We start from the raw sequence: 12,926 nt of genomic DNA, 5'->3' as shown, positions 1-12,926 counted from the left end.
AGATCACCATTGAACTGTTCTATACAGAATGTTAGAATGATATCACCATTGAACTGTTCTATACAGAATGTTAGAATGAGATCACCATTGAACTGTTCTATATAGAATGTTAAAAATAGATCACCATTGAGCTGTTCTATATAGAATGTTAGAATGAGATCACCATTGAACTGTTCTATATAGAATGTTAGAATGAGATCACCATTGAACTGTTCTATATAGAATGTTAGAATGAGATCACCATTGAACTGTTCTATACAGAATGTTAGAATGATATCACCATTGAACTGTTCTATACAGAATGTTAGAATGAGATCACCATTGAACTGTTCTATATAGAATGTTAAAAATAGATCACCATTGAGCTGTTCTATATAGAATGTTAGAATGAGATCACCATTGAACTGTTCTATATAGAATGTTAGAATGAGATCACCATTGAACTGTTCTATATAGAATGTTAGAATGAGATCACCATTGAACTGTTCTATATAGAATGTTAGAATGAGATCACCATTGAGCTGTTCTATATAGAATGTTAGAATGAGATCACCATTGAACTGTTCTATACAGAATGTTAGAATGAGATCACCATTGAACTGTTCTATACAGAATGTTAGAATGAGATCACCATTGAACTGTTCTATATAGAATGAGATCACCATTGAACTGTTCTATATAGAATGTTAGAATGAGATCACCATTGAACTGTTCTATATAGAATGTTAGAATGAGATCACCATTGAACTGTTCTATATAGAATGTTAGAATGAGATCACCATTGAACTGTTCTATATAGAATGTTAAAGATAGATCACCATTGAACTGTTCTATATAGAATGTTAGAATGAGATCACCATTGAACTGTTCTATATAGAATGTTAAAAATAGATCACCATTGAACTGTTCTATATAGAATGTTAGAATGAGATCACCATTGAACTGTTCTATATAGAATGTTAGAATGAGATCACCATTGAACTGTTCTATATAGAATGTTAGAATGAGATCACCATTGAACTGTTCTATATAGAATGAGATCACCATTGAACTGTTCTATATAGAATGTTAGAATGAGATCACCATTGAACTGTTCTATATAGAATGTTAGAATGAGATCACCATTGAACTGTTCTATATAGAATGTTAGAATGAGATCACCATTGAACTGTTCTATACAGAATGTTAAAAATAGATCACCATTGAGCTGTTCTATATAGAATGTTAAAAATAGATCACCATTGAACTGTTCTATATAGAATGTTAGAATGAGATCACCATTGAACTGTTCTATACAGAATGTTAGAATGAGATCACCATTGAACTGTTCTATACAGAATGTTAGAATGAGATCACCATTGAACTGTTCTATATAGAATGTTAGAATGAGATCACCATTGAACTGTTCTATACAGAATGTTAGAATGAGATCACCATTGAACTGTTCTATATAGAATGTTAGAATGAGATCACCATTGAACTGTTCTATACAGAATGTTAGAATGAGATCACCATTGAACTGTTCTATATAGAATGTTAGAATGATATCACCATTGAACTGTTCTATATAGAATGTTAGAATGAGATCACCATTGAACTGTTCTATACAGAATGTTAAAAATAGATCACCATTGAGCTGTTCTATATAGAATGTTAAAAATAGATCACCATTGAACTGTTCTATATAGAATGTTAGAATGAGATCACCATTGAACTGTTCTATACAGAATGTTAGAATGAGATCACCATTGAACTGTTCTATATAGAATGTTAGAATGAGATCACCATTGAACTGTTCTATATAGAATGTTAGAATGAGATCACCATTGAACTGTTCTATATAGAATGTTAGAATGAGATCACCATTGAACTGTTCTATACAGAATGTTAGAATGAGATCACCATTGAACTGTTCTATACAGAATGAGATCACCATTGAACTGTTCTATATAGAATGTTAGAATGATATCACCATTGAACTGTTCTATACAGAATGTTAGAATGAGATCACCATTGAACTGTTCTATACAGAATGTTAAAAATAGATCACCATTGAACTGTTCTATACAGAATGTTAGAATGAGATCACCATTGAACTGTTCTATATAGAATGTTAGAATGAGATCACCATAGAACTGTTCTATATAGAATGTTAAAAATAGATCACCATTGAACTGTTCTATACAGAATGTTAGAATGATATCACCATTGAACTGTTCTATACAGAATGTTAGAATGAGATCACCATTGAACTGTTCTATATAGAATGTTAAAAATAGATCACCATTGAGCTGTTCTATATAGAATGTTAGAATGAGATCACCATTGAACTGTTCTATATAGAATGTTAGAATGAGATCACCATTGAACTGTTCTATATAGAATGTTAGAATGAGATCACCATTGAACTGTTCTATACAGAATGTTAGAATGATATCACCATTGAACTGTTCTATACAGAATGTTAGAATGAGATCACCATTGAACTGTTCTATATAGAATGTTAAAAATAGATCACCATTGAGCTGTTCTATATAGAATGTTAGAATGAGATCACCATTGAACTGTTCTATATAGAATGTTAGAATGAGATCACCATTGAACTGTTCTATATAGAATGTTAGAATGAGATCACCATTGAACTGTTCTATATAGAATGTTAGAATGAGATCACCATTGAGCTGTTCTATATAGAATGTTAGAATGAGATCACCATTGAACTGTTCTATACAGAATGTTAGAATGAGATCACCATTGAACTGTTCTATACAGAATGTTAGAATGAGATCACCATTGAACTGTTCTATATAGAATGAGATCACCATTGAACTGTTCTATATAGAATGTTAGAATGAGATCACCATTGAACTGTTCTATATAGAATGTTAGAATGAGATCACCATTGAACTGTTCTATATAGAATGTTAGAATGAGATCACCATTGAACTGTTCTATATAGAATGTTAAAGATAGATCACCATTGAACTGTTCTATATAGAATGTTAGAATGAGATCACCATTGAACTGTTCTATATAGAATGTTAAAAATAGATCACCATTGAACTGTTCTATATAGAATGTTAGAATGAGATCACCATTGAACTGTTCTATATAGAATGTTAGAATGAGATCACCATTGAACTGTTCTATATAGAATGTTAGAATGAGATCACCATTGAACTGTTCTATATAGAATGAGATCACCATTGAACTGTTCTATATAGAATGTTAGAATGAGATCACCATTGAACTGTTCTATATAGAATGTTAGAATGAGATCACCATTGAACTGTTCTATATAGAATGTTAGAATGAGATCACCATTGAACTGTTCTATACAGAATGTTAAAAATAGATCACCATTGAGCTGTTCTATATAGAATGTTAAAAATAGATCACCATTGAACTGTTCTATATAGAATGTTAGAATGAGATCACCATTGAACTGTTCTATACAGAATGTTAGAATGAGATCACCATTGAACTGTTCTATACAGAATGTTAGAATGAGATCACCATTGAACTGTTCTATATAGAATGTTAGAATGAGATCACCATTGAACTGTTCTATACAGAATGTTAGAATGAGATCACCATTGAACTGTTCTATATAGAATGTTAGAATGAGATCACCATTGAACTGTTCTATACAGAATGTTAGAATGAGATCACCATTGAACTGTTCTATATAGAATGTTAGAATGATATCACCATTGAACTGTTCTATATAGAATGTTAGAATGAGATCACCATTGAACTGTTCTATACAGAATGTTAGAATGAGATCACCATTGAACTGTTCTATACAGAATGTTAAAAATAGATCACCATTGAGCTGTTCTATATAGAATGTTAAAAATAGATCACCATTGAACTGTTCTATACAGAATGTTAGAATGAGATCACCATTGAACTGTTCTATACAGAATGTTAGAATGAGATCACCATTGAACTGTTCTATATAGAATGTTAGAATGAGATCACCATTGAACTGTTCTATACAGAATGTTAGAATGAGATCACCATTGAACTGTTCTATATAGAATGTTAGAATGAGATCACCATTGAACTGTTCTATACAGAATGTTAAAAATAGATCACCATTGAGCTGTTCTATATAGAATGTTAAAAATAGATCACCATTGAACTGTTCTATATAGAATGTTAGAATGAGATCACCATTGAACTGTTCTATACAGAATGTTAGAATGAGATCACCATTGAACTGTTCTATATAGAATGTTAGAATGAGATCACCATTGAACTGTTCTATATAGAATGTTAGAATGAGATCACCATTGAACTGTTCTATATAGAATGTTAGAATGAGATCACCATTGAACTGTTCTATACAGAATGTTAGAATGAGATCACCATTGAACTGTTCTATACAGAATGAGATCACCATTGAACTGTTCTATATAGAATGTTAGAATGATATCACCATTGAACTGTTCTATACAGAATGTTAGAATGAGATCACCATTGAACTGTTCTATACAGAATGTTAAAAATAGATCACCATTGAACTGTTCTATACAGAATGTTAGAATGAGATCACCATTGAACTGTTCTATATAGAATGTTAGAATGAGATCACCATAGAACTGTTCTATATAGAATGTTAAAAATAGATCACCATTGAACTGTTCTATACAGAATGTTAGAATGATATCACCATTGAACTGTTCTATACAGAATGTTAGAATGAGATCACCATTGAACTGTTCTATATAGAATGTTAAAAATAGATCACCATTGAGCTGTTCTATATAGAATGTTAGAATGAGATCACCATTGAACTGTTCTATATAGAATGTTAGAATGAGATCACCATTGAACTGTTCTATATAGAATGTTAGAATGAGATCACCATTGAACTGTTCTATACAGAATGTTAGAATGATATCACCATTGAACTGTTCTATACAGAATGTTAGAATGAGATCACCATTGAACTGTTCTATATAGAATGTTAAAAATAGATCACCATTGAGCTGTTCTATATAGAATGTTAGAATGAGATCACCATTGAACTGTTCTATATAGAATGTTAGAATGAGATCACCATTGAACTGTTCTATATAGAATGTTAGAATGAGATCACCATTGAACTGTTCTATATAGAATGTTAGAATGAGATCACCATTGAGCTGTTCTATATAGAATGTTAGAATGAGATCACCATTGAACTGTTCTATACAGAATGTTAGAATGAGATCACCATTGAACTGTTCTATACAGAATGTTAGAATGAGATCACCATTGAACTGTTCTATATAGAATGAGATCACCATTGAACTGTTCTATATAGAATGTTAGAATGAGATCACCATTGAACTGTTCTATATAGAATGTTAGAATGAGATCACCATTGAACTGTTCTATATAGAATGTTAGAATGAGATCACCATTGAACTGTTCTATATAGAATGTTAAAGATAGATCACCATTGAACTGTTCTATATAGAATGTTAGAATGAGATCACCATTGAACTGTTCTATATAGAATGTTAAAAATAGATCACCATTGAACTGTTCTATATAGAATGTTAGAATGAGATCACCATTGAACTGTTCTATATAGAATGTTAGAATGAGATCACCATTGAACTGTTCTATATAGAATGTTAGAATGAGATCACCATTGAACTGTTCTATATAGAATGAGATCACCATTGAACTGTTCTATATAGAATGTTAGAATGAGATCACCATTGAACTGTTCTATATAGAATGTTAGAATGAGATCACCATTGAACTGTTCTATATAGAATGTTAGAATGAGATCACCATTGAACTGTTCTATACAGAATGTTAAAAATAGATCACCATTGAGCTGTTCTATATAGAATGTTAAAAATAGATCACCATTGAACTGTTCTATATAGAATGTTAGAATGAGATCACCATTGAACTGTTCTATACAGAATGTTAGAATGAGATCACCATTGAACTGTTCTATACAGAATGTTAGAATGAGATCACCATTGAACTGTTCTATACAGAATGTTAGAATGAGATCACCATTGAACTGTTCTATACAGAATGTTAGAATGAGATCACCATTGAACTGTTCTATACAGAATGTTAGAATGAGATCACCATTGAACTGTTCTATATAGAATGTTAGAATGAGATCACCATTGAACTCTTCTATATAGAATGTTAGAATGAGATCACCATTGAACTGTTCTATACAGAATGTTAGAATGAGATCACCATTGAACTGTTCTATATAGAATGTTAGAATGAGATCACCATTGAACTGTTCTATACAGAATGTTAGAATGAGATCACCATTGAGCTGTTCTATATAGAATGTTAGAATGAGGTCACCATTGAACTGTTCTATATAGAATGTTAGAATGAGATCACCATTGAGCTGTTCTATATAGAATGTTAGAATGAGATCACCATTGAGCTGTTCTATATAGAATGTTAGAATGAGATCACCATTGAACTGTTCTATATAGAATGTTAGAATGAGATCACCATTGAACTGTTCTATATAGAATGTTAGAATGAGATCACCATTGAACTGTTCTATATAGAATGTTAGAATGAGATCACCATTGAACTGTTCTATATAGAATGTTAGAATGAGATCACCATTGAACTGTTCTATATAGAATGTTAGAATGAGATCACCATAGCGATAAGACAATAAGGCATGGGACCATAGTGATAGGACAATAAGGGGTGGGACCATAGTGATAGGACAATAAGGCATGGGACCATAGTGATAGGACAATAAGGGGTGGGACCATATTGATAGGACAATAAGGCATGGGACCATAGTGATAGGACAATAAGGCGTGGGACCATAGTGATAGGACAATAAGGCATGGGACCATAGTGATAGGACAATAAGGCATGGGACCATAGTGATAGGACAATAAGGCATGGGACCATAGCGATAGGACAATAAGGCATGGGACCATAGTGATAGGACAATAAGGCATGGGACCATAGTGATAGGACAATAAGGCATGGGACCATAGTGATGGGACCATAGTGATAGGACAATAAGGCATGGGACCATAGTGATAGGACCATAGTGATAGGACAATAAGGCATGGGACCATAGTGATGGGACCATAGTGATAGGACAATAAGGCATGGGACCATAGTGATAGGACCATAGTGATAGGACAATAAGGCATGGGACCATAGTGATAGGACAATAAGGCATGGGACCATAGTGATAGGACCATAGTGATAGGACCATAGTGATAGGACAATAAGGCATGGGACCATAGTGATGGGACCATAGTGATAGGACAATAAGGCATGGGACCATAGTGATAGGACAATAAGGCATGGGACCATAGTGATAGGACCATAGTGATAGGACAATAAGGCATGGGACCATAGTGATAGGACCATAGTGATAGGACAATAAGGCATGGGACCATAGTGATAGGACCATAGTGATAGGACAATAAGGCATGGGACCATAGTGATGGGACCATAGTGATAGGACAATAAGGCATGGGACCATAGTGATGGGACCATAGTGATAGGACAATAAGGCATGGGACCATAGTGATGGGACCATAGTGATAGGACAATAAGGCATGGGACCATAGTGATAGGACCATAGTGATAGGACAATAAGGCATGGGACCATAGTGATAGGACCATAGTGATAGGACAATAAGGCATGGGACCATAGTGATAGGACCATAGTGATAGGACCATAGTGATGGGACCATAGTGATAGGACAATAAGGTATGGGACCATAGTGATAGGACCATAGTGATAGGACCATAGTGATAGGACAATAAGGTATGGGACCATAGTGATAGGACCATAGTGATAGGACCATAGTGATAGGACAATAAGGCATGGGACCATAGTGATGGGACCATAGTGATAGGACAATAAGGCATGGGACCATAGTGATGGGACAATAAGGCATGGGACCATAGTGATAGGACCATAGTGATAGGACAATAAGGCATGGGACCATAGTGATAGGACCATAGTGATAGGACAATAAGGCATGGGACCATAGTGATAGGACCATAGTGATAGGACCATAGTGATAGGACAATAAGGCATGGGACCATAGTGATAGGACCATAGTGATAGGACAATAAGGCATGGGACCATAGTGATGGGACCATAGTGATAGGACAATAAGGCATGGGACCATAGTGATAGGACCATAGTGATAGGACCATAGTGATAGGACAATAAGGCATGGGACCATAGTGATAGGACCATAGTGATAGGACCATAGTGATAGGACAATAAGGCATGGGACCATAGTGATAGGACCATAGTGATAGGACAATAAGGCATGGGACCATAGTGATAGGACCATAGTGATAGGACAATAAGAGCAAGTCATACCATCTTCTCCATCCTCATTGAAGTCTCCGACGGTCACAGAGTAACCTGAAAGTAAAAAAAAATAACATTTGAATGAGTTTAACAAACTAAAAGATATGATGCCAAAAGAGTTAAGTGCCTTTAGTTGTCAATGTTTTTAGCGGAGCTGGGGTCTCCTTATCCCCCAGCAGCCAAATTGAACGCTCTGCACCTTTTTGGTGACATTTTATTGACAACGACCTATAGCGTGAAAACATATTTCAAACTGTAACGTTGATATCATGGAGGGTCATCCTGTATAGCCTCAAAACATGGTTCAAACTGTAACGTTGATATCATGGAGGGTCATCCTGTATAGCCTCAAAACATGGTTCAAACTGTAATGTTGATATCGTGGAGGGTCATCCTGTATAGCCTCAAAACATGGTTCAAACTGTAACGTTGATATCGTGGAGGGTCATCCTGTATAGCCTCAAAACATGGTTCAAACTGTAATGTTGATATCGTGGAGGGTCATCCTGTATAGCCTCAAAACATGGTTCAAACTGTAACGTTGATATCGTGGAGGGTCATCCTGTATAGCCTCAAAACATGGTTCAAACTGTAACGTTGATATCATGGAGGGTCATCCTGTATAGCCTCAAAACATGGTTCAAACTGTAACGTTGATATCATGGAGGGTCATCCTGTATAGCCTCAAAACATGGTTCAAACTGTAACGTTGATATCATGGAGGGTCATCCTGTATAGCCTCAAAACATGGTTCAAACTGTAATGTTGATATCGTGGAGGGTCATCCTGTATAGCCTCAAAACATGGTTCAAACTGTAATGTTGATATCGTGGAGGGTCATCCTGTATAGCCTCAAAACATGGTTCAAACTGTAACGTTGATATCATGGAGGGTCATCCTGTATAGCCTCAAAACATGGTTCAAACTGTAATGTTGATATCATGGAGGGTCATCCTGTATAGCCTCAAAACATGGTTCAAACTGTAACGTTGATATCATGGAGGGTCATCCTGTATAGCCTCAAAACATGGTTCAAACTGTAATGTTGATATCGTGGAGGGTCATCCTGTATAGCCTCAAAACATATTTCAAACTGTAATGTTGATATCGTGGAGGGTCATCCTGTATAGCCTCAAAACATGGTTCAAACTGTAATGTTGATATCGTGGAGGGTCATCCTGTATAGCCTCAAAACATGGTTCAAACTGTAACGTTGATATCATGGAGGGTCATCCTGTATAGCCTCAAAACATGGTTCAAACTGTAAGTTGATATCATGGAGGGTCATCCTGTATAGCCTCAAAACATGGTTCAAACTGTAATGTTGATATCGTGGAGGGTCATCCTGTATAGCCTCAAAACATGGTTCAAACTGTAACGTTGATATCGATGGAGGGTCATCCTGTATAGCCTCAAAACATGGTTCAAACTGTAATGTTGATATCGTGGAGGGTCATCCTGTATAGCCTCAAAACATGGTTCAAACTGTAACGTTGATATCGATGGAGGGTCATCCTGTATAGCCTCAAAACATGGTTCAAACTGTAATGTTGATATCGTGGAGGGTCATCCTGTATAGCCTCAAAACATGGTTCAAACTGTAACGTTGATATCATGGAGGGTCATCCTGTATAGCCTCAAAACATGGTTCAAACTGTAACGTTGATATCGTGGAGGGTCATCCTGTATAGCCTCAAAACATGGTTCAAACTGTAACGTTGATATCGTGGAGGGTCATCCTGTATAGCCTCAAAACATGGTTCAAACTGTAACGTTGATATCGTGGAGGGTCATCCTGTATAGCCTCAAAACATGGTTCAAACTGTAACGTTGATATCGTGGAGGGTCATCCTGTATAGCCTCAAAACATGGTTCAAACTGTAACGTTGATATCATGGAGGGTCATCCTGTATAGCCTCAAAACATGGTTCAAACTGTAATGTTGATATCATGGAGGGTCATCCTGTATAGCCTCAAAACATGGTTCAAACTGTAATGTTGATATCGTGGAGGGTCATCCTGTATAGCCTCAAAACATGGTTCAAACTGTAACGTTGATATCGTGGAGGGTCATCCTGTATAGCCTCAAAACATATTTCAAACTGTAATGTTGATATCGTGGAGGGTCATCCTGTATAGTGTATAGTGTATATATCCTGTAACGTTGATATCATGGAGGGTCATCCTGTATAGCCTCAAAACATGGTTCAAACTGTAACGTTGATATCATGGAGGGTCATCCTGTATAGCCTCAAAACATGGTTCAAACTGTAACGTTGATATCGTGGAGGGTCATCCTGTATAGTGTATAGTGTATATATCCTGTAACGTTGATATCATGGAGGGTCATCCTGTATAGTGTATAGTGTATATATCCTGTAACGTTGATATCGTGGAGGGTCATCCTGTATAGTGTATAGTGTATATATCCTGTAACGTTGATATCGTGGAGGGTCATCCTGTATAGTGTATAGTGTATATATCCTGTAACGTTGATATCGTGGAGGGTCATCCTGTATAGTGTATAGTGTATATATCCTGTAATGTTGATATCGTGGAGGGTCATCCTGTATAGTGTATAGTGTATATATCCTGTAACGTTGATATCGTGGAGGGTCATCCTGTATAGTGTATAGTGTATATACCTGACGTGCGTGGAGGGTCACCGATAGTGTGGCCTGTAACGTTGATATCGTGGAGGGTCATCCTGTATAGTGTATAGGATATATCCTGTAACGTTGATATCGTGGAGGGTCATCCTGTATAGTGTATAGTGTATATATCCTGTAACGTTGATATCGTGGAGGGTCATCCGTGTGATAGGCCTGCGGATACGGGAGGGCATCCGATAGGTATAGTGAAATCCTGTAACGTTGATATCGTGGAGGGTCATCCTGTATAGTGTATAGTGTTATACCTGTAACGTTGATATCGTGGAGGGTCATCCTGTATAGTGTATAGTGTATATATCCTGCGTGTCAGGAGGGCACCTGTAAGTGTTGGATATCCGACGTGCGGAGGGTCATCCTGTATAGTGTATAGTGTATATATCCTATAGACTGTCATCATTGATATCGTGGAGGGTCAGTCCATGCATCCATAGATCTGTCATACATTGATATCGTGGAGGGTCAGTCCATGCTCCATAGACGTCATCAGATACGTGGAGGGTCGTCCAGCACCAGCTGTCATCGTTGATATCGTGGAGGGTCATCCTGTATAGTGTTAACCTGTAACGTTGATATCGTGGAGGGTCATCCTGTATAGTGTATAGTGTATAACCTGTAACGTTGATATCGTGGAGGGTCATCCTGTATAGGGGCCTGCGTCATACGAGACATGGGGGTCAGTCCATGCATCAGCTGTCATACGTTGATATCGTGGAGGGTCATCCTGTATAGGGGCCTGAACGTGATACGTGGAGGGTCATCCGATAGTGAGGCCTGTAACGTTGATATCGTGGAGGGTCATCCTGTATAGGGGCCTGAACGTGATACGTGGAGGGTCATCCGATAGTGAGGCCTGTAACGTTGATATCGTGGAGGGTCATCCTGTATAGTGTATAGTGTATATATCCTGTAACGTTGATATCGTGGAGGGTCATCCTGTATAGTGTATAGTGTATATATCCTGTAACGTTGATATCGTGGAGGGTCATCCTGTATAGTGTATAGTGTATATATCCTGTAACGTTGATATCGTGGAGGGTCATCCTGTATAGTGTATAGTGTATATATCCTGTAACGTTGATATCGTGGAGGGTCAGTCCTGTATAGTGTATAGTGTATATATCCTGTAACGTTGATATCGTGGAGGGTCAGTCCATGCATCCATAGATCTGTCTATACATTGAGATCGGTTAATTTTCCATCACACAGCTTTTTACCTAAAAAGTGGCAGGGAGAACACATTATTGTTTCAACTTCAGATTGCCCCCTTTAAAAAAAACACTACTTCAGAACATGCAAATCAAAGTGAACAAAACATATTTAACCAGACAATGGGGGGTGCATCCCAAATGGTACCCTTTTCCCTATATAGTGCCCTACTTTAGACCAGAGCACATAGGGCACCCTATTCCCTATATAGTGCCCTACTTTAGACCAGAGCCCATAGGGCTCCCTATTCCCTATATATAGCGCCCTACTTTAGACCAGAGCCCATAGGGCACCCTATTCCCTATATAGTGCCCTACTTTTGACCAGGTGCCATTTGGGACTCAGCCAGAAATCAGATTTACCTAAATAACTGTCATCGTACTGAGCGCTGGCAGACTTGGTGGTCAGCTGGTTACTGTAAGGGGTGTAGTAGTGGTTGTTGAACCGGGCGATGATCTCAGAGATATCGTCGCTGATCAGCTGACCTGTGGTAATAAAATACAGCAGAACATCATCGTCACACACAGAAAACGTAAATCGACAGCCTCGTTCCACGTCAACCTTTTCTAATGAAACAAAAGCCGCGAGAGAGAGAGAGTGGTTCGTAGGGATCAGGTGATTAGGGAGGGGTGAGAGGTCAAATAAATGTTCCGGAATGGCTTGTCTAATAGGTGGGAAAAGTGCTCCTGTGTGTA

At 36.9% G+C, this 12,926-nt stretch overlaps 1 protein-coding gene across 1 annotated transcript in view; it reads right to left on the bottom strand.

Moving 5' to 3' along the window:
• Positions 1–12,926, bottom strand: part of LOC106586912 (integrin alpha-V) — a 112,540-nt gene that overhangs the window by 80,633 nt on the left and 18,981 nt on the right. Inside the window, exons 7-8 of the mRNA XM_045707873.2 lie at positions 12,594–12,716; positions 8,363–8,407 (exon numbers count right to left, since the gene is read on the bottom strand). Coding sequence (XP_045563829.1) covers positions 8,363–8,407; positions 12,594–12,716 — 168 coding nt within the window. The remainder of the gene's footprint in view (positions 1–8,362; positions 8,408–12,593; positions 12,717–12,926) is intronic.

This window comes from Salmo salar, chromosome 25 (genome assembly GCF_965601325.2).
Source record: "Salmo salar chromosome 25, fSalSal1, whole genome shotgun sequence".
In the NCBI taxonomy this organism is placed as follows: domain Eukaryota; kingdom Metazoa; phylum Chordata; class Actinopteri; order Salmoniformes; family Salmonidae; genus Salmo; species Salmo salar.
Note: the sequence above shows the minus strand (reverse complement) of the source record. Positions and strands in the feature narration are given on the sequence as shown.